The sequence below is a fragment of the Patella vulgata genome, chromosome 2, assembly GCF_932274485.2.
Source record: "Patella vulgata chromosome 2, xgPatVulg1.2, whole genome shotgun sequence".
Taxonomy (NCBI): Eukaryota; Metazoa; Mollusca; class Gastropoda; family Patellidae; genus Patella; species Patella vulgata.
This window is the reverse complement of record NC_065880.2, coordinates 39,788,585-39,813,091: the sequence shown is the minus strand read 5'-3', so window position 1 is coordinate 39,813,091 and position 24,507 is coordinate 39,788,585. Positions and strand designations below refer to the sequence as shown.

Below are 24,507 nucleotides of genomic sequence, written 5' to 3'. Positions count from 1 at the left end.
AGCTATTTTGAACGTTCTGCGACAATGCGAAATGTCCGAAATCACCGAAGCTATCGTTTTTAGAAATATTGCAGTAATTTTAACAATAATCATTGGATTTTAACTTTCGATGCATTTTGGCATAGCCGGAGACGGGGCACATAGCTACGCTACTTTTGATTTTTGATTTTCGGCAAATCTTCGCAGATATTAGGCGCTAAATTTAGAAAATTTAAATTTTTACAAAAAACTTTTTTATTTATGAATATTTTTTGGTCGTGTTTTACACAAATATAACGAGTCCTCTGACTTGGGCAAAAATGTGAAAAATTTTTGTCTCGGTAATTTTCCTTGGCCCCCATTGGCTAATTCAGTTTTTCAGTCCTAGATTAATTATTTATTGTTCGATTTGTATAAAACAAAGTTCATATGCTCCGTTGTCTCAATTGTCATTTTTTTTGTTACCAATAGTGTTATCTGTCGGCACCGGAAGTGGCGTAAATTGACAAAAAACTACAATTTTGACAGTTAGGTACCATTTTTCGAAAGCAAATATTATTTTTTTCAAATCTGGTATAACTGAAATTGTGCGCCCTTTAAAGGCGCACAAAATGTTGGAACCAGTTTTTTTAATTTCGATTCCGTTTTCGGGCTATTTCGATTAAAAGGTGAAAAAAGGTGTAAAATTAAGCTATTTACAACCCATCCAGCGTTTTCATATTTTAAAATATTACTTCGTAACTTTCATAAACTCGTAGCAATAATCTATACGGAGAGAATGTATGTGAAAATTAATTTGTAATATGCGCAGTTGCCGAGAAATGGGCAATTTTGCATGAGTCACTTTTTACGCTAGTTTGCCTGTAAAAGAGTCAATTATTATTCTATTTTCATAAAAGTGACACCATTTGATGTGTAATGTCAATTTTAACTAGGTCAAACCAATTTAACATTTTCAATATCACCGGAAATGACGTAATTTGGGCAAAAATTGTATTTATAGCCTTCGAAACCAGTAATTTATTCAAATGAGTCATATTTGTTATTTGTTTAAAATTTTGATATTTGATTCAAATCAACTAATACAATGAACCCTTACGATCATATAGATATCACAAAATGGTTTCTAACTTGTTCAGTTGCGGAGAAATAGGCAATTTTCAACAGGTCACTTTTTAAGGTTTTTTGTCAATAAAAGTGTCAATTATTATTCGATTTTCATGAAATTTTCATTGTGTGATACCTAATGCCATTTACGATTTCATACAAGTAATTTAAGATTTTCATTATCACCGGAAGTAACGTCATTTTGGCAAAAACTGTATTTTTAGCCTTCAAAACAGATATTTTATTCAAATGAATCAGATTTGTAATGTTTTTAAAATTATGATATTTGATTCCAATCAACAAATAGAATGAACTCATTCGATCATACAGATACCTCAAAATGGTTTCTAACTTGTACGGTTGCAGAGAAATAGGCGATTTTCTACAAGTCATTTTTCAAGGTTTTTGGTCTATAAAGGTGGCAACTATTATAGGATTTACATAAAATTTTCACCATGTGATGATGCTATTTCTGATTTCATAAACCAATTTAACATTTTCATTATCACCGGAAGTAATGTAATTTTGGTACCGGAAGTGACATAAGTTCAAGGGTAACGTGGCACCGGTGAAACCCGTCATTATTATTCTTCTTTTGTTTTGAGTAGATCTCAGCAACTACTTGTCGCATCGTTACGATTTCTTCGGTTTTACTGGGAAAGTGGGTGTGACTTAGAGGATAAAGCTATTTTGAACGTTCTGCGACAATGCGAAATGTCCGAAATCACCGAAGTTATCGTTTTTACAAATATTGCGGTAATTTTAACAATAATCATGGGATTTTAACTTTCGATACATTTTGGCATAGCTGGAGACAGGGCACATAGCTGCGCTACTTTCGATTTTTGATTTTCAGCAAAAATTCGAAGATATTAGGCGCCAAATTTCGGAAATTTAAAATTTTACAAAAAACTTTTTTATTGATGAATATTTTTTACTCGTGTTGTGCACAGAATTAAAGAGTCATCTGACTTGCGCAAAAATGTTAAAATTTTTTGTCTCAGTAATTTTCCTTGGCCTCCATTGGCTAATTCAGTTTTTCAGTCCTAGCTTAATTTTTTATTGTTCGATTTGTATAAAACAAAGTTCATATGCTTCGTTGTCTCAATTGTCATTTTTTTTATTACCAAAAGTGTTATCTGTCGGCACCGGAAGTGGCATAATTTTACCAAAAACTACAATTTTGAAAGTTAGGTACCATTTTTTGAAAACAAATATTATTTTTTTGAAAAATTATATGACTCAAAGAGTGTGTCCTTTAAAGGCGCAAAAAATGTCGGAAGCAGTTTTTTTAATTTCTTTTTCATTTTCTAGCAAATTGGATTAAGAGGTGAAAAAAGGCGTAAAATTGACCTATTTACAACTCATTCAGGCTTTTCAGATTTTAAAATATTTTTACGTAACTTTTATAAACTTGTAGCTATAATCCATACGAAGAGAATGTATGTGAAAATTAGTTTGTAATATAAGCAGTTGCCGAGAAATAGGCAATTTTGCATGAGTCACTTTTCACGTAATTTTGGCTGTAAAAGAATCAATTATTATTCGATTTTCAATTTTCTTTCGCCATTGGATGCCTAATGCCATAGTGGACTATGTCAAACCATTTTACCCCTTGCGCTGCCACCGGAAATGACGTCATTTGCTCAAAACTTAAATTTTAGCCTTCAAAAAACAATATTTTATTCAAATGATTCGTATTTGTTATTTTTTTCAAATTATGATATTTGATTCTATTGATCAAATAGATTGAACCCATACGATCATACAGATACCACAAAATGGTTTCTAACTTGTACGGTTGCAGAGAAATGGGCGATTTTCCTTAAGTCACTTTTCAAGGTTTTTGGTCTATAAAAGTGTCAGTTATTATTCGATTTTCATAAAATTTTCACCATATGATATCTTGTGTCATTTATGATTTCATAGAACTAATTTAACATTTTCATTATCACCGGAAGTAACGTCATTTTGGCAAAAACTGTATTTTTAGCCTTCAAAACAGATATTTTTTTCAAATGAGTCTTATTTGTATTGTTTTTAAAATTATGATATTTGATTCCAATCAGCAAATAGATTGAACCCATACGATCATACAGATACCAGAAAATGGTTTCTAACTTGCACGGTTGCAGAGAAATAGGCGATTTTCTACAAGTCACTTTTCAAGGTTTTTGGTCTATAAAAGTGGCAATTGTTATTCGATTTACATACAATTTTCACCATGTGATGCCCTATGTCATTTCTGATTTCATAAAAGTAATTGAACATTTTCATTATCACCGGAAGTACAGTACACTTACATGTAACAAATGTATAAAATGAATTGATATTGCTGGATTTTGTTGATTCGGCGTCCATTTTATTTGATGTGTGCAATGCTTATGTGGAAACCTGTTTAATGGTTTCATTGGTACGGGAAGTAACATGTTTAGGGTAAAGTGGCACCGGTGAAACCCGTCATTACTGCATCGCAGTTCTAGTTATTATTATTATTCTTCTTTTGTTTTGAGTAGATCTCAGCAACTGATTGTCGGATCGTTACGATTTCTTCGGTTTTATCGGAAAAGTGGGTGTGACTTAGAGGATAAAGCTATTTTGAACGTTCTGCGACAATGCGAAATGTCCGAAATCACCGAAGCTATCGTTTTTAGAAATATTGCAGTAATTTTAACAATAATCATTGGATTTTAACTTTCGATGCATTTTGGCATAGCCGGAGACGGGGCACATAGCTACGCTACTTTTGATTTTTGATTTTCGGCAAATCTTCGCAGATATTAGGCGCTAAATTTAGAAAATTTAAATTTTTACAAAAAACTTTTTTATTTATGAATATTTTTTAGTCGTGTTTTACACAAATATAACGAGTCCTCTGACTTGGGCAAAAATGTGAAATTTTTTTGTCTCGGTAATTTTCCTTGGCCCCCATTGGCTAATTCAGTTTTTCAGTCCTAGATTAATTATTTATTGTTCGATTTGTATAAAACAAAGTTCATATGTCCGTTGTTTCAATTGTCATTTTTTTTGTTACCAATAGTGTTATCTGTCGGCACCGGAAGTGGCGTAAATTGACAAAAAACTACAATTTTGACAGTTAGGTACCATTTTTCGAAAGCAAATATTATTTTTTTCAAATCTGGTATAACTGAAATTGTGCGCCCTTTAAAGGCGCACAAAATGTTGGGACCAGTTTTTTTAATTTCGATTCCGTTTTCGGGCTATTTCGATTAAAAGGTGAAAAAAGGTGTAAAATTAAGCTATTTACAACCCATCCAGCGTTTTCATATTTTAAAATATTACTTCGTAACTTTCATAAACTCGTAGCAATAATCTATACGGAGAGAATGTATGTGAAAATTAATTTGTAATATGCGCAGTTGCCGAGAAATGGGCAATTATGCATGAGTCACTTTTTACGCTACTTTGCCTGTAAAAGAGTCAATTATTATTCGATTTTCATAAAAGTGACACCATTTGATGTGTAATGTCAATTTTAACTAGGTCAAACCAATTTAACATTTTCAATATCACCGGAAATGACGTAATTTGGGCAAAAATTGTATTTATAGCCTTCGAAACCAGTAATTTATTCAAATGAGTCATATTTGTTATTTGTTTAAAATTTTGATATTTGATTCAAATCAACTAATACAATGAACCCTTACGATCATATAGATATCACAAAATGGTTTCTAACTTGTTCAGTTGCGGAGAAATAGGCAATTTTCAACAGGTCACTTTTTAAGGTTTTTTGTCAATAAAAGTGTCAATTATTATTCGATTTTCATGAAATTTTCATTGTGTGATACCTAATGCCATTTACGATTTCATACAAGTAATTTAAGATTTTCATTATCACCGGAAGTAACGTCATTTTGGCAAAAACTGTATTTTTAGCCTTCAAAACAGATATTTTATTCAAATGAATCAGATTTGTAATGTTTTTAAAATTATGATATTTGATTCCAATCAACAAATAGAATGAACTCATTCGATCATACAGATACCTCAAAATGGTTTCTAACTTGTACGGTTGCAGAGAAATAGGCGATTTTCTACAAGTCATTTTTCAAGGTTTTTGGTCTATAAAGGTGGCAACTATTATAGGATTTACATAAAATTTTCACCATGTGATGATGCTATTTCTGATTTCATAAACCAATTTAACATTTTCATTATCACCGGAAGTAATGTAATTTTGGTACCGGAAGTGACATAAGTTCAAGGGTAACGTGGCACCGGTGAAACCCGTCATTACTGCTTCGCAGTTCTAGTTATTATTATTAGGGTTTCACACTGCGTAGCTTGTGTGAAACACTATTGTTTTTGTTAAAATTATTATTAGGGTTTCACACTGCGTAGCTTGTGTGAAACACTATTGTTTTTGTTAAAATTATTATTCTTATTATTATTATTATTCTTCTTTTGTTTTGAGTAGATCTCAGCAACTGATTGTCGGATCGTTACGATTTCTTCGGTTTTATCGGAAAAGTGGGTGTGACTTAGAGGATAAAGCTATTTTGAACGTTCTGCGACAATGCGAAATGTCCGAAATCACCGAAGCTATCGTTTTTAGAAATATTGCAGTAATTTTAACAATAATCATTGGATTTTAACTTTCGATGCATTTTGGCATAGCCGGAGACGGGGCACATAGCTACGCTACTTTTGATTTTTGATTTTCGGCAAATCTTCGCAGATATTAGGCGCTAAATTTAGAAAATTTAAATTTTTACAAAAAACTTTTTTATTTATGAATATTTTTTAATCGTGTTTTACACAAATATAACGAGTCCTCTGACTTGGGCAAAAATGTGAAAATTTTTTGTCTCGGTAATTTTCCTTGGCCCCCATTGGCTAATTCAGTTTTTCAGTCCTAGATTAATTATTTATTGTTCGATTTGTATAAAACAAAGTTCATATGCCCCGTTGTCTCAATTGTCATTTTTTTTGTTACCAATAGTGTTATCTGTCGGCACCGGAAGTGGCGTAAATTGACAAAAAACTACAATTTTGACAGTTAGGTACCATTTTTCGAAAGCAAATATTATTTTTTTCAAATCTGGTATAACTGAAATTGTGCGCCCTTTAAAGGCGCACAAAATGTTGGGACCATTTTTTTTAATTTCGATTCCGTTTTCGGGCTATTTCGATTAAAAGGTGAAAAAAGGTGTAAAATTAAGCTATTTACAACCCATTCAGCGTTTTCATATTTTAAAATATTACTTCGTAACTTTCATAAACTCGTAGCAATAATCTATACGGAGAGAATGTATGTGAAAATTAATTTGTAATATGCGCAGTTGCCGAGAAATGGGCAATTTTGCATGAGTCACTTTTTACGCTAGTTTGCCTGTAAAAGAGTCAATTATTATTCGATTTTCATAAAAGTGACACCATTTGATGTGTAATGTCAATTTTAACTAGGTCAAACCAATTTAACATTTTCAATATCACCGGAAATGACGTAATTTGGGCAAAAATTGTATTTATAGCCTTCGAAACCAGTAATTTATTCAAATGAGTCATATTTGTTATTTGTTTAAAATTTTGATATTTGATTCAAATCAACTAATACAATGAACCCTTACGATCATATAGATATCACAAAATGGTTTCTAACTTGTTCAGTTGCGGAGAAATAGGCAATTTTCAACAGGTCACTTTTTAAGGTTTTTTTGTCAAAAAAAGTGTCAATTATTATTCGATTTTCATGAAATTTTCACTGTGTGATACATAATGCCATTTACGATATCATACAAGTAATTTAAGATTTTCATTATCACCGGAAGTAACGACATTTTGGCAAAAACTGTATTTTTAGCCTTCAAAACAGATATTTTATTCAAATGAATCAGATTTGTAATGTTTTTAAAATTATGATATTTGATTCCAATCAACAAATAGAATGAACTCATTCGATCATACAGATACCTCAAAATGGTTTCTAACTTGTACGGTTGCAGAGAAATAGGCGATTTTCTACAAGTCATTTTTCAAGGTTTTTGGTCTATAAAGGTGGCAATTATTATAGGATTTACATAAAATTTTCAACATGTGATGATGCTATTTCTGATTTCATAAACCAATTTAACATTTTCATTATCACCGGAAGTAATGTAATTTTGACAGGATCACTGACATGTAGCAAATGAATTGATTGCTGGATTTGGTTGTTTCTGCGTCCATTTTATTTCATGTGTGCAATGCTTATGTGGAAACCTGTTTAACGGTTTCATTGGTACCGGAAGTGACATAAGTTCAAGGGTAACGTGGCACCGGTGAAACCCGTCATTACTGCTTCGCAGTTCTAGTTCTTATTATTATTATTCTTCTTTTGTTTTGAGTAGATCTCAGCAACTGATTGTCGGATCGTTACGATTTCTTCGGTTTTATCGGAAAAGTGGGTGTGACTTAGAGGATAAAGCTATTTTGAACGTTCTGCGACAATGCGAAATGTCCGAAATCACCAAAGCTATCGTTTTTAGAAATATTGCAGTAATTTTAACAATAATCATTGGATTTTAACTTTCGATGCATTTTGGCATAGCCGGAGACGGGGCACATAGCTACGCTACTTTTGATTTTTGATTTTCGGCAAATCTTCGCAGATATTAGGCGCTAAATTTAGAAAATTTAAATTTTTACAAAAAACTTTTTTATTTATGAATATTTTTTAGTCGTGTTTTTCACAAATATAACGAGTCCTCTGACTTGGGCAAAAATGTGAAATATTTTTGTCTTGGTAATTTTCCTTGGCCCCCATTGGCTAATTCAGTTTTTCAGTCCTAGATTAATTATTTATTGTTCGATTTGTATAAAACAAAGTTCATATGCTCCGTTGTCTCAATTGTCATTTTTTTTCATACCAATAGTGTTATCTGTCGGCACCGGAAGTGGCGTAAATTGACAAAAAACTACAATTTTGACAGTTAGGTACCATTTTTCGAAAGCAAATATTATTTTTTTCAAATCTGGTATAACTGAAATTGTGCGCCCTTTAAAGGCGCACAAAATGTTGGGACCAGTTTTTTTAATTTCGATTCCGTTTTCGGGCTATTTCGATTAAAAGGTGAAAAAAGGTGTAAAATTAAGCTATTTACAACCCATCCAGCGTTTTCATATTTTAAAATATTACTTCGTAACTTTCATAAACTCGTAGCAATAATCTATACGGAGAGAATGTATGTGAAAATTAATTTGTAATATGCGCAGTTGCCGAGAAATGGGCAATTTTGCATGAGTCACTTTTTACGCTAGTTTGCCTGTAAAAGAGTCAATTATTATTCGATTTTCATAAAAGTGACACCATTTGATGTGTAATGTCAATTTTAACTAGGTCAAACCAATTTAACATTTTCAATATCACCGGAAATGACGTAATTTGGGCAAAAATTGTATTTATAGCCTTCGAAACCAGTAATTTATTCAAATGAGTCATATTTGTTATTTGTTTAAAATTTTGATATTTGATTCAAATCAACTAATACAATGAACCCTTACGATCATATAGATATCACAAAATGGTTTCTAACTTGTTCAGTTGCGGAGAAATAGGCAATTTTCAACAGGTCACTTTTTAAGGTTTTTTGTCAATAAAAGTGTCAATTATTATTCGATTTTCATGAAATTTTCACTGTGTGATACATAATGCCATTTACGATTTCATACCAGTAATTTAAGATTTTCATTATCACCGGAAGTAACGTCATTTTGACAAAAACTGTATTTTTAGCCTTCAAAACAGATATTTTATTCAAATGAATCAGATTTGTAATGTTTTTAAAATTATGATATTTGATTCCAATCAACAAATAGAATGAACTCATTCGATCATACAGATACCTCAAAATGGTTTCTAACTTGTACGGTTGCAGAGAAATAGGCGATTTTCTACAAGTCATTTTTCAAGGTTTTTGGTCTATAAAGGTGGCAATTATTATAGGATTTACATAAAATTTTCACCATGTGATGATGCTATTTCTGATTTCATAAACCAATTTAACATTTTCATTATCACCGGAAGTAAAGTAATGTTGTTTCTGCGTCCATTTTATTTCATGTGTGCAATGCTTATGTGGAAACCTGTTTAACGGTTTCATTGGTACCGGAAGTGACATAAGTTCAAGGGTAACGTGGCACCGGTGAAACCCGTCATTACTGCTTCGCAGTTCTAGTTCTTCTTTTGTTTTGAGTAGATCTCAGCAATTGATTGTCGGATCGTTACGATTTCTTCGGTTTTATCGGAAAAGTGGGTGTGACTTAGAGGATAAAGCTATTTTGAACGTTCTGCGACAATGCGAAATGTCCGAAATCACCGAAGCTATCGTTTTTAGAAATATTGCAGTAATTATAACAATAATCATTGGATTTTAACTTTGGGTGCATTTTGGCATAGCCGGAGACGGGGCACATAGCTACGCTACTTTTGATTTATAATTTTCGGCAAATCTTCGCAGATATTAGGCGCTAAATTTAGAAAATTTAAATTTTTACAAAAAACTTTTTAATTTATGAATATTTTTTGGTCGTGTTTTACACAAATATAACGAGTCCTCTGACTTGGGCAAAAATGTGAAAAAATTTTGTCTCGGTAATTTTCCTTGGCCCCCATTGGCTAATTCAGTTTTTCAGTCCTAGATTAATTATTTATTGTTCGATTTGTATAAAACAAAGTTCATATGCTCCGTTGTCTCAATTGCCATTTTTTTTGTTACCAATAGTGTTATCTGTCGGCACCGGAAGTGGCGTAAATTGACAAAAAACTACAATTTTGACAGTTAGGTACCATTTTTCGAAAGCAAATTTTTTTTTTTTCAAATCTGGTATAACTGAAATTGTGCGCTCTTTAAAGGCGCACAAAATGTTGGGACCAGTTTTTTTAATTTCGATTCCGTTTTCGGGCTATTTCGATTAAAAGGTGAAAAAAGGTGTAAAATTAAGCTATTTACAACCCATCCAGCGTTTTCATATTTTAAAATATTACTTCGTAACTTTCATAAACTCGTAGCAATAATCTATACGGAGAGAATGTATGTGAAAATTAATTTGTAATATGCGCAGTTGCCGAGAAATGGGCAATTTTGCATGAGTCACTTTTTACGCTAGTTTGCCTGTAAAAGAGTCAATTATTATTCGATTTTCATAAAAGTGACACCATTTGATGTGTAATGTCAATTTTAACTAGGTCAAACCAATTTAACATTTTCAATATCACCGGAAATGACGTAATTTGGGCAAAAATTGTATTTATAGCCTTCGAAACCACTAATTTATTCAAATGAGTCATATTTGTTATTTGTTTAAAATTGTGATATTTGATTCAAATCAACTAATACAATGAACCCTTACGATCATATAGATATCACAAAATGGTTTCTAACTTGTTCAGTTGCGGAGAAATAGGCAATTTTCAACAGGTCACTTTTTAAGGTTTTTTGTCAATAAAAGTGTCAATTATTATTCGATTTTCATGAAATTTTCACTGTGTGATACATAATGCCATTTACGATTTCATACAAGTAATTTAAGATTTTCATTATCACCTGAAGTAACGTCATTTTGGCAAAAACTGTATTTTTAGCCTTCAAAACAGATATTTTATTCAAATGAATCAGATTTGTAATGTTTTTAAAATTATGATATTTGATTCCAATCAACAAATAGAATGAACTCATTCGATCATACAGATACCTCAAAATGGTTTCTAACTTGTACGGTTGCAGAGAAATAGGCGATTTTCTACAAGTCATTTTTCAAGGTTTTTGGTCTATAAAGGTGGCAATTATTATAGGATTTACATAAAATTTTCACCATGTGATGATGCTATTTCTGATTTCATAAACCAATTTAACATTTTCATTATCACCGGAAGTAATGTAATTTTGACAGGATCACTGACATGTAGCAAATGAATTGATTGCTGGATTTGGTTGTTTCTGCGTCCATTTTATTTCATGTGTGCAATGCTTATGTGGAAACCTTATTAACGGTTTCATTGGTACCGGAAGTGACATAAGTTCAAGGGTAACGTGGCACCAGTGAAACCCGTCATTACTGCTTCGCAGTTCTAGTATTATAGTTGTTTTTATTGGCGAAGTTAAATTAATTTTTGTTATAGTATAGTTATGTTTTTTATTTATTTGGCGAAATTAAATTAATTTTCGTAATATTATAGTATAGTTATGTTTTTTATTTCTTATCTGATGCTAAAATGTTGGTTAATTAGTTACAGTGGGGATTATGAAAGTGTAAATTCTTATCATAACAATCTATAACACCATTGTTACGTTTTTAATCCATTTTAATCCTTAGGGCTGGATTCCCGCGAAGTCGTCGAAAACGACCTTTTTTAATCCGTTACGGTCAATAACTGCGCCTTCGCGGGAATAAACCGTTACAAACCACTTGATATGAGCCGTGCATGTTTTACCCTTTAAGGCAATAAAAACCTAGAGCATGTATCACACTTGTCTCATTTTTTTATATTTTGTAATACCCTTTTTAAATTCACTTAAAAAAATTAGGTGACATAGTTCTCTGGGTCGTGAACATGGTGGGTATGTGTACTTATATAACTTTATTTAGAGATTGTCATACTCTTGGCGGTTAAGAAGTAAACGTTTTGGGGGCTTTCAATCTATCCCAGTAATTTTACGGTCCTGTGCTGGAGGCAAGAATTAACACAATTGTTGGACTGAGTTGGCGCATGCTAAAGATCCCAAAATATTGATACAAGCTGCATGCACATATTGTTTTGTAAGAGCTAGAAACAAGCGAGTAAGTGAAACTTAAGTTTAGAAATCTGTTATAATCTAATAAAGTATTAAATAATGTTAGGAAATTGAACAATAACATGTCTGATTTATGTTCAATACGGAACGTATGAGTTATATGTACTTAACATTCCACACACCATGCCTCCAATAATAAATAAATATATATAGCCTATCATTTAACCAGGAGTTTATTTTAAGATGATATTATGTTTGTTATTAATACATGTACAGGAAGTCCGTAGCACGAGCCACATTTAGGAAACAGGATATATGAAAATGGCGATTTATAGATCAATTGTTTAATATCCAGCTTAAAGATATAAGATTTAGATAAAGACCAGAAAATTTCAGTCCAATTATAAGCAATGATACCTGTGTTAAGCTTTTATATCAAATCATAAAGTGCCGCTTTCATAACTCGTTTGTCCTTGGTCAGTGGTTAAAAGGGATTATTAAACCGATCCTAAATGTACGATAACGTTACATGACTGAATAGTTGTCAGTTTCACAAGGCGTCAAACAAGGCTGTGTTTTTTTGCCTACTTTGTTCTCAGTATATGTCAATGATTTGGTAAATGTTCTAATTGGTGCAAATTGTGGTATTAATATTGACGATACTATGATATGCTGATGATATTGTTCTGTAAGCTCCTGATGATATCTAAGATACTTATTCTGAATGTCTGGTATAGTAAATTGAGAATATTCATTTTAGAAACCCTGATATCTGACAGGAGTAATACTGCCTTTACATGCGGTTATACTATTAGACCGTGAGCCCAGAGGGTCGAACGAGGTACCAATATCTGACCATATAGGCATCTGCATATCGTATTAAGCCCCAACTACTACATTGCCAACTGCCTGTCGATCCGCAGTCTCTTCCCCGACATGAAAAAGATTTGTTGGTGTGGCTGGCCCCTCGAACCAATCAAGAACAAAGCAACCATTTTCCATCTTCCATCCATAATTTGCAGGTTCTATGCCATCAGTTGGATTCGTTAAGTCGGCTTTACCCCACATTATGCCAACGTAGTGAGCGCGACGTATCTTGTTCCGCAAGGTCTTAGTACATGGCGGAAGTAAAGCACAGTCCGTTTTTTTATGTTAGCCAGCGGGTTATCCTGAAACACATTCAAATTCAAAATTGCTTATTACAACAAAGGAAAAATCTAGTGATGTATTTACAGATCCTTGTCAGATATTTGACTGAAGTGTGGTGAACTTCTATAATGCTGTGGAATTACCAACTTTATAAGTATTTAAAAGTACTGTAGTCATTAAATATTTGGGTGTGTGGTTAAATGAACGTTGTGATTATGATTGGTTAAATCGGCTAATTGAGCTCTTGGGGTTGTTAAAACAAAGTTTATAAAATGTGGAGGATTAGGTTATGAAGTATATATACACATTTATACGATACTCTTGTGAGGGCTATATTTGCATAATATATGCGTCAGGAATTTGGGTTACTAATGTACATAAGTGCATTACTAATTTACATATTAATTCATGTATATTTTTTTTACCAGATTAAGTAAAAAAAAATATAGCCACGGGGGTTGTGGGGTATGGACTGGCTCCAAGGGGTGACATAATTAAAATATAACTTTTTTGATTGTGGAATAGAACCAATTCTAATTTCAGCAATGTTTTGTAAAGTTGTCCATAAATGGTCAATAAAGCGGCAATCGTCATGGGATTACCGCACATTTAGTCTAGGTTAAACAACTTGGCATTCTACAAGATAAGAAAATATTTGTGATATAACTAAACTATCGTGTTCAATCTGGGATAGAGCGAAGGACACGTGGAACTCTAATCTGTTGAATGACAAGACAAGAATAAAGCAAGTGGAGATAAACTAAGTTCATATAGAATGTATAAAACGGAAATACAGAGGAGTGCTGGGCGGGTATGCATGGGTAGGCCCCTGCTTTCATCAATGCATAACTAAAAGAAACAGGAAATGTTTGATAATACTCGAATCCGATGAAATTTCATATCAAGGTATAGATGTGTGTGTGTGTGTGGCCATGTGCCCTCTCTTCTGAAAAGTGACCTCATTTCTGAAAAAGTACCCTTATTTCTGAAAAGTGCCCTTCATTTTCGATAGACTTACCTGAAATGCTCGTGGAAATGCCCGCGTCAATTGTAATCATATTCCCATGAACCTGTAGACAACATTGTGCGCTCTTTTCTTGCTGCCATTCCCTTATTCTAAGCAGATCCAGCGATACTAAAAACCAATCGCGCTCAATGTACTGACTGCTTGTTGGCTCTCAGCCTTAGTGGGACTGATGACTGATTTTGGCTAGTATCCAATTTTCTCGGATTTCGGTTTCGGTTTTAAAAAATTTGCAGTTTGCAACCATTTATAATCACGATTCCGCATTTAACCCCGTATTAAAATTGTCCGGGGTGTGCTAGGTAGCTGTGGGCCCTCAGATCAATTGGTTTTGTTTAGCCTCCATCCCGGTGAAGAATACGTGACGTGACGAGAAAACTAAACTAGTTTGATTAACTATTCATGCACCTAACTAGATCAATAATTTTCTCCCCGGATTAATATTTCCATAATATGAAGAATCAATTAATCGGTCTTTGTTTTATTTAATCCGCTAAATGAATTTAGAAAATTAATAGAAAAATATAAGAAAGTGCAACACGAGCAACGGGAACTTTTTTATATGTTAGCATATCCCAAGGTCAATACGTTAACCGTTACCATGAAGCCTTTTAACATTATTCTGTCACCAGTTACTATCTTGGCCAGACATAAAATGAACTTTTTACACTGGTGCCACGGCCGGTGTCTAAATATTGATCATGTTCTCGTTCTTGGGTTTGTGTCAGTTTACTCTTAAGTGCTACTCCTCGCTCATTAGCAAACATAATCGTATGAAACTTGGCAGATACCCTTTGTAAGGAACACCAGTCCCTTTCCCATTAGTTCTTGGTTGTTGCTAGCTGTCTTCATTTTCAGATCTGCAGGACTTAATCATGATCCCTCACCCAAGTGTCAATATACGGCATGTCATGGCTAAGATATACGTCAAATCTATTCTAGTATAAGTCACAGAACCAAAAATTACATCAATTTATTTAATGGTGATTGTGTTTTAATCAGATCATGGCCATCCGGTGGTCTAAAGATGTGAATTAATGTCTAACTTATAATTGGTATAAGATTTGGAGCTAAAACAAGAATACCTGCAACAGACAGATTTAGCTTATACATAATGCATTTTTAGTCTTATAGGGTACTGCAATCAGTGTTTTGTTAGTATAAATCGCAGAAATTGGCACACCACTAAAATGTTATATACCATTCTACAATAGAGAAAAATGAAAATCTATAAAATGATACTATGTATCGCCGGATATAAGCAGGTACTAATGCACAGCACAATCGTTATATGTTGAACTATATTTTGTTTTAGTCTTACTTATGTATTTCAGGAATGGGATGAATCTTTAGCTATTCAAGCATCAACTTATGCTCAACAATGTAATTATCAACGTCCAAAACGAAGTCCAGATCATGGCGAAAATTTGCATTTCGAATCAGGATATGTCAAGAGCTGGCATTCTATACGTAAAAGTATTCGTAGATCAATGAATAATTGGCATAGAGAAATGCAATATTTTAGATATGGTAGAGACTGTGGTAGTGCTTGTTCCTTTGTACAGGTAAGCTGCATAAAAATACCTCTTGTTAATGTTAGCTTTATTGAAATAGCCTGTTTACTGGTAAGCTTCATAAAAATACCTCTTGTTAAAGTTAGCTTTATTGAAATACCCTGTTTACTAGTAAGCTCCATAGAAATACCCCTTATAAAGGTTAGCTTTATTGAAATATCCTGTTTACTGGTAAGCCGGAGGGGCATGCCCTTTTTTTTTAGGGGGGGGGGGTACTTTCATTTAAACATCCTGTTTAATGGTAAGCGCCATAAAAAATACCCCTTGTGAAGGTTAGATTTATTGAAATACCCTATTTACTGGTAAGCTCCATAAAAATACTCTTTGTAAAGGTTACTTCCATTTACCCTGTATACTGGTAAGCTCCATAAAAAATATCCTTTGTAGAGATTGGCTTCATTACAATACCCTGTTTACTGTTACGCTCCATAAAAAGAGCCTTTGAGGTTAGGTGTACAGATAAGCAAAATTTAAATACCCTATGTACAAGTCAGCCCCATTACAATACCACGCCTACCTTCGGTTACAACACCCTTCAAATAGGCCAACCCAATTACAATAACCTTTAAGGTAAGCTAAATTGTAATGTCTTAGCATTGACCAGTATTATTTGTGAGTGCACTTACATAACAGTCTTGACTCTGGTACTCATATCGTTCATTTAATGTGTAGCTCATAAAACGGGTTCTTTACAAAGCCAAGATTTTCCATAAAAATATGCGAAAGGGGACTATTCCTGGTTCAATATCTTACGATTGAAAATATAATTAAGTAATTCTTTCCGCTAAAGAAATAACTACTTATGATAAATTAAATTCTACTTCCGTGTGTTTCCAAGTGTAAACTTCCGTAATTTACAAACAACTAGGTTTCTTCGTGCTATTGTCAATGTTCGATAAATACATGCATGGTCATACGTGATGACGACTACCATCAACAATTATTTCTAATTTCACCATGGGAATGTGTCTAGTTTTATAGTATTTAAATCGATGGTATGTGAACGCTGCTGATAGAAACTTTTGACACTGATTTCATTCAGTTGAATTACTTCCGGTAGACAATTAAGTACATAATTCTTCAACCCACATATTCGTTTTTGTGTTGGTTTACCGTCGGTGGTTTGATATAGATTAATTGAACAACTTGTCGATTTGCCTTTCTCCAGACAGGCCTCATATATAAAAGTAAACAGCTCATAAATAAATAGATTATACATCCGATAATGTTTACTATATTCTGCATACAGAGAATTATCTCCTTCGAGAATAGATCTCTGCCCGGAATCGCCGCCATATCCAAAAATTAGTATACTATTTTGTAGAGTGAGAGCGAAATGGGGTTTAACGTCCACTCGACACAAACTAGGTCATTTCGGGACTAGCATATGGTTTAATTTTATTTCAATAATTCGTTTGCGCGTAGGGGTCTTTAGCAGTGGGAGGAAACCAGAGGACCCGGAGAAAACCCACGAGGTTGGACAGGCGACCCTACTCCTTGTCACGTACAACCGGGTATTCGAAACCACGCCAGATGACTCAATGACAGGCCTTATGATACAGCGCGCACGTGCTAACCATTCGGCCATCCAACCCCCCTAATACTTTGTAATACGGTTCTACTTCATTTCACAGCTGTCATACACCTAACGATTAAATAAACTTGTTCAATTTTATTAAATGGAAGCGGAATAAATACTTATAAAAATTCGCAAAGTATACGTAGTGTTTTCGACTAAAATCGTCGATTTATAGGAATTCAAATTTCGGTCAACTGGCTTAGTGTTCAAACTGAGCTAATTGTAGACCGACTGCATAAGTTTAATATGGTGTTTAAAAAAACATCAGTTACACGACAGTTTCTGTGCATACGAACGTCGTATGAGTTATGTACCCCGTCCCATTCCCTATATCGACAAACCGCATTTTGAGACGCGTATATTTATTTGAAACAAAATGAAATACATGTACACGGTTTTTATCAAAAAGATTGCGGTTTACATATTATTTAAAAACGTATGTATATTGGCACGGTTCCTACTTGTCAGTGTGGGGCTAGCACGCACACTGATGCCTAGCCTTTCGGATGTAAATTAAAAATTAAAACGGAGGTCCTAGTCATTTAGAATTCGGTGGAAGAGCAAAATTGCCCTTCCTAGCATTGCACACGTGACCACAGAAATAGATGTAGTCTCCGACGTATTGTGTTGACGGGACGTGAAACCCATTTCCTTTTTTTTTTCTTACTTTTAATTATGTTTGTACCAATAAATTATTTTATATTGCAGATGATTTTAGCAGATAGTTATAAAGTTGGTTGTGGTTTAAACAGATGCCGAACTATGACGTATGGTAGAACACAACGTCGCCATGTTTCTCTATTTGTCTGTTTTTACGCACCAAAGTAAGTGCCAACCACCGGGTCAAAATCTCGTATTTATTTCCTGCGTTTTTTTTTATGAAATTAAAGACCTATATCCTTCCCACGACTTAACCCACAAAAAAATCTTTAAAAATTAGCCTGATTGTTAAATATAATCAGATGATTAGATAATTGGCTAAAAAAAAAATTACAATGACTAGTCTGTTAAAATACTATGGTATTATCACCAACCTCATGGGTTTTCTCCGGGTCCTTCGGTTTTCTCCCACTGTTAAAGACCCTTACGCGCAAGCGAATTACTGAAATAAAATTGAACCATGTGTTAGTCCCGAAATAACCTAGTTTGTGTCGAGTGGACGTTAAAATCTCTCTCTCTCTCTCTCTCTCTCTCTCTCTCTTTCTCATATATGTTGCATTTCCCTGTATTGTTTGTGGTATATGGCTAGGCGATGGTCGTGTTGTTTTTCTTTACACACACTAACATAATAGTTCTGTCTCGATCGTCCAATTGATATCATTTATCTGCAGACAATGTTGTATATGCTCATACCAAAATTATAATAATAGAGCGGTGGGGCGGATGTTAAGCACCATAGCAGGGTCTGTCCTTTCAACTGTTGATCTTAACCATTCTGAAAATCAAAAGGTTTAAAGAAAACGTCCGCCTGTAATTCAATATGGCGGGCGTTCTATGGCAGGTAGTTGGTCAATTAAAGTTCACCTGTTATTATTTACAGGGGTCAGCTAATTGGTGATTATCCCTTTAAGAGAGGTCCGGTCTGTTCACAGTGTCCACGAGGTACCCAGTGTCGACAAAATTTATGTTCCAACTCAAGTAAGTTGATCTTTACTAAAACATGCGTATAGATTACCTTCACGAGGGACGTTGTCTATTTAAGACACAAAGATTATACATATTGGGGTACTAGTTTTTATCGTCTTTAGTAAATATATAAAAGTGCTATAAGTTTTATATGAACGTAAGAGAAAAATAGCTAACATGGTGAAAATTAATTGCGCCTTTCTATACTATATATTTCACTCTATAAATGTCAACGAACTCCTAACAAAACAATAAAATACAAGCAATTATCGCTCAGAATTTATTTTTTATGACCACCGGTTTATTGACGCCACTGCTATCGTCAGTTCGTTAGTCCGTCAGTTATTGCGTTTGCCACGAAAACCCGTCATCGTTCGAGGTTTTTTGAGTGTGGATGGTTCGAATTATAATAAGGATAATGAACCCTAAAAACCTCTACACCCGAAGACTGAACTTAATTTACACAGCTTAGAGCGGGGGTTGCTGCTATGCATATGTTTCAATGCCAAGTAACCTACATTCACAATCTGAACGATCATACTCCTAAATGAATATAACTAAAGACTACTGCTATTATCACAATTAAGCATAGTGTGACAGATTCGTTTAACCTTTCCATCTTGTGAATATATATTTACAAAAATAATAGAATTATTTCAAATTCTTACTAGGTCATGTCACGTCGAAGCCAGTACCTCTTTATTGATCGACCATAATGCAGAATGAAAAGTGTGGACTAAAGGGAATTAGTGATAGTATGCACGCTGCACTTCATATATACTGACAACAATTTTCTCTTGCTTGTGATACCAGTAACTGGTTTAAAATGCAGATACGTCTTTATAAATGTGTTATTTATATATTATTGTGTAGTCTATTGTTTACAGATAGTGCTGGATCACCATCTAATATTATAGAACCTAATCCACCCAAATCAGCCGATTCAGTGGTGGGGCCCATATTACCCGATTCAGGTAAAAAAAAAAACCTTAAGTTGCTTCTTTTTCGTTTAGAGATAGTAATTGATGCATGTTGGTAAGGTACTTCTTAAGTTCCTTATTTTCTTTAAGATAATATACGTTTAGTTTATAGATTATATATAGATTGATGATTAGTTTCTGCATGGTCTTCAGGTATTTGTCGCAATTCTTTATATTTAATTTTACATGGCTGATCATTTTATTGTAATAATTAACTCATTTTTCTAAATAATTATTTCCTGTTTTCAAAATAATTAGTTTGTAATCCAGGTGTTGTTTCTTGAAGTATAACTCTAACAACCTGGTTTTTAATTGTTTGTTTAGTATGGCATAAGTCGATCAAGGATTTGTTCCAGTTTATTGTGTCAATGCTCTTTAATCGATTATAGAATGTGTTCGAAATCAAAGAAAATACTCGTGAACTTTTAACTTCATACTTTAAAAAGCCGACACCAAACAGTTATAGTTGGTGATCACACCTAAAACATTCTTTCTTGTTGCGTTCTTCAGGGATCGATTTTGGTACCGGTACTCTTTAGTTTTTATACACCGCCTCTTGTTTGTATATGTAGTGTATAAACATAGATGTATTTCCATTTATAACCTGACGATAGTTAGATTTATCTATTATTCAAACCCGCTGTTGACAGTCATTTCGTATTGTCTAATGTTGAATAGTCCATAGTCGACATTAAAATTTGAATGGTCTCAACCTTGCTAAGGTAAACAATGGAAAATCTACGAATTGATACTGAATCTTTTATCTCACTTTAGTCTTTTGCTTTTTTTATTACTAGTAAAACAATGTTGTGTATAACCTTTTATCTATATCATAAACTGTATGTTTACTTTGTTATTGTAAAGCGCGTCTGAATACTTCGAGAAATATGCGCTATATAAATGTAATAAAAACATAATATTAATATTGTTTATTTTTGTTGCTTCAGGACCTTTATCAAGTAGTGATCAACATTACCTTGTTCTAGTTCATAATAGAATGAGAGAAAGGCGGAGATTACCCGAATTAGTAAGTTGAAAAATACACATTTTAGTAAGAACAAAATAAAAGACACAACGGGGCATAATACTGTCGAATTTTAAAACAAATGTGAGCTAAATCGCTCAGTATTGACTGCGAAAAATATATTTGTCTAGCTAGCTAGCTGAACTGGAAGACATCAGATTTAGTTAACAGATTCGGCTCCTTTTTATTTCGATATGATGTTAGATACCCTTCAGTAAAATAGACACGTCGTTTCTTAATATAAAGACTGTAACTAAAATGTTAATATTACCATAAGAAGAAATACATATTATATGTTGTATTTCAGACATGGAGTAGTATTTTAGAACTATGGGCATCCTATGTGATCAGATGTGATACTGAATACCCAGGACCAGAAACATCATACTCAAACTTCGGTAAAATAGACAGAGTACGTATATGTGATCGTTATATCTACATATTATTCGCCGACTCTGTATTGCCTTTTTGAAGTTCAAGAGAAGTTATTTCCACTTTTGAACTTACATTGAAAATTTCTTAATTTATTTCCTTTATTTTTAATTTTAATTGTCGTTTAATTACGCCTAAGACAGTTTGTTGGTAGCCATTTTAAAGATTACCTAATATATATATAAGTATTAAGTTAATGTATTGTCGAATCTACTTACTCTCAAGTGTGCCTTTATTTGTGTCAAGTTTAAGACATGTTTGTCACAAGAGTCTATGCATATTTTTTTTACAAATTACAATATGGCAAACTGTATTATAATATAGTCCTCATTATGATAGGGTATAAATATAGCGTATCCAATTTCACTTAGCTAGTCTGTTTAACTGTCTGGTATACGAGATACATTTACATCTAATATTTAACAACTTGACAAAAAAGACTTTAAATGCATTCTGTCTGTGTTGTATTTAACACTTTGGTTATTTTGACAACCAGATAAATATTTTAGATACGTTTTGAATAAAGAAATATATTTTATACTGCTTACCTACAAGTGTATACCAAGCTACCTTAACTAATAAGGAAAATGCTTATTATATACTGTTAGCGCATCATACGATAGGTGTATACCGAACAGCCGAAATTACTAACGACTTTGTTATCCTTGACAACGATTAGTGTATGCCGAAATACCTGAACTACTAACGAAAATGCTTATTATACTAACAGCGTATCTAACGATAGGTGTATACCGAACAACCTAAATTACTATCGAATATGCTTATTATATTGCTATCCGTCATAAAGATAGGTGTATACCGGACTACCTAAACTACTAACGAAAATGGTTATTATACCGTTATTCTAACTAAAGATATGTCTATAACTACAGGTACCTTAAATACAAATTCTGACACCGCTCTTTCATTTACGCTAATTCGTAAAATAAATACATTTATATACAACTGTTGTATTGTGTGGCCGTTAAACTCATTTCTCACTCTCTATGTATATCTAGAGCCAACCTGTGTATCAGTTAGTATATGAATGGGGTGACGAAGGAGATGATGTGTATATCCATCTTGAATCAGGCTGTAGAACACCAAGTGACAGTCAACAATGTAACCATAATACAAATGTAAGTCAAATTGTCATGTACGTAATTAAAATATAATTTGTTTTAAAACTGCTAAAGAGAGAATACTGTGTTGTTTTTTTTTCTTTTACAAAAGTAAGAAGTCTTTCAATCCAAAAATCCATTTGGTCTAAACTAATAAAATCGAAGAATATTTTCGATGTTTTGTGATTAAATTTATAACTTTTCTTTGTTTGATACTGTGAAGCGAATAAACATTTTAAAATAGATTTATAAGAAATGTACATTTTCTGTTTTAGATAATGGAACGGTCAATAACAAGAATAGGATGTGCTGCAATGGCATGTGGTCGTAAAAGACAACTTACCTGTATCTATGACAATAGAACTATCTAATCTATGTCTTTATAATACATTAGATAATCAAAACATTCCATGACAATTGGTGCATTTCCATTTTCCAGGGCTTTTTATTTTACATTTCTTACGGCTAAGTTTATTCATTTATTTCGATCATTTACTTGATGAATATATTATGCCACAACTCTATAAATAAACTTCGCATTCTGACATTCCAAATTATTTCTTAAGAACGTTTTATATATTAATATTATATTTCTTTAAAACAAATAGTCAAAATTTAAATATTTATATTTATATTAAATAACCTCATAATAATTATTTTAAATTTTTGTGTTTAAATTCATTTAGTCCTTTCACTCTTGTTAAATACTTTTACCAGCCCTTTTAAATGCTGTTGGTTTATACATGTATAATAATAAATAGATATGTCGTCATTTAAGAGCTATGTGTTCACTGCATATACATGTACATTACATGTACATTACATGTCCCGGGTATTATTATCTGCATACTATTTTTCTAACGGAAATCCAAGTATCAACTTGATTCAAATTCGCACAATCATCACATGCAAACACGTATGGTTTACGTACTGATCCAGGTAACTTCGAAATATTAATGGCATATTTGCTCAGGAAATCCTTTCGTAGTATATAATTATGTAAGCACTATTAGTAGTCATTTTAAAACAAATTGTGCATTTTGTTGGTGTGACGATTTTAAGTGCCAATAGTTCATCTTTAAATTAAAAACCGTACTAGTGTATTGAAGTTTTTTATGGACAAGCCTCTATAGATGATTTAGTTTCACATACTATAACTTAGGATGTATTGATATTATTATATAAATATATTATTATTTTATAGGCCATTATAATGTTACTGTATCTTATCTTATAAGTATTATTTATAACTATATGTATTAATATTATTAACATGTTGTATATCTATGTCATAATAAAATGTAACATATGTATACATATACTTATTTTAACTTAGACGGTCCTCGTATTATTGCCTAAACCTAATAGTTCTACAATAACGGATTAGCTGATCGTGTCCTCTAACCTTTGGTTCGCTGGAAAAAAATCAAAATCGTTTATGGTGGTTCAGTACTCTAAAGTCTTCCATAATATACACGTTTTACAAACCAAGAATTAAGTCCTTGATTCATCGAAAGACCGGCAATTGTTGGTGCCAACTAAACCCCTGCCCTCCAAACATTAACAGTTAACACCTTACCCCAACCACCTCTCACTCTACCCCGAGTTCTCCAGTATCGAAACTGATTTTTGAAGCACCGGTCATGTGCTGGCTTTACGAATGATTACTCCACGGGACAGACAAAGATAATGTTCAAAGATAGTTTCAACCTAGCAACATCCGGTCACCCCTAAGAACAGTGAGTTGAGAAGATTCTTTCGAATGCACAATCGTACTAGTTATATGGATTGGTTGAGGGCGATGGTTCATAAACGTGTCTCGGGTTTGATCCTGTTGATGGCTGAGAAAGTTCCTTGGGATTTGCCAGTGTGGTTGGACCTTGTCACTGATGCAGGACGGAGGGTCGTTCAAGGAACAGCGTCTAATATGTTGGTAGGGACGAAAACCCGATGTCCCATGTACATATTGGCGTATAGTAATAGAATCATTGATGAAAGGTGAAACGCCCTCAAAGCAAACTGCATGGCGTATGCCTTGGCTTCACTACGCCAGGATCTGCAAGAGTTGGTTGAGGTGATGGGTTAGGAATCAGTTTGTGTGTTGAGTAGAGTTCTTATCGTGTTGAACTGTGGATAGACATTGTAGACCTTTATTAAGAACATGGAATAGACATAA

The 24,507-nt window shown here is 33.2% G+C and overlaps 1 protein-coding gene across 2 annotated transcripts in view; it reads left to right on the top strand.

Moving 5' to 3' along the window:
* LOC126812312 (glioma pathogenesis-related protein 1) overlaps positions 1–23,644 on the top strand; it is a 40,964-nt gene extending 17,320 nt beyond the window's left edge. Inside the window, exons 2-9 of one of the 2 annotated variants that reach the window (XM_050538650.2) lie at positions 15,330–15,560; positions 17,857–17,972; positions 18,689–18,786; positions 19,662–19,748; positions 20,702–20,781; positions 21,086–21,190; positions 22,230–22,349; positions 22,607–23,644. In XM_050538650.2, coding sequence (XP_050394607.1) covers positions 15,330–15,560; positions 17,857–17,972; positions 18,689–18,786; positions 19,662–19,748; positions 20,702–20,781; positions 21,086–21,190; positions 22,230–22,349; positions 22,607–22,702 — 933 coding nt within the window. In that variant the 3' untranslated portion in view covers positions 22,703–23,644. Of the gene's footprint in view, positions 1–15,329; positions 15,561–17,856; positions 17,973–18,688; positions 18,787–19,264; positions 19,284–19,661; positions 19,749–20,701; positions 20,782–21,085; positions 21,191–22,229; positions 22,350–22,606 lie in introns of those variants that run through there. The other variant, XR_008786208.1, reaches the window with a different exon arrangement.
* The last annotated feature ends 863 nt before the right edge of the window (positions 23,645–24,507 follow it).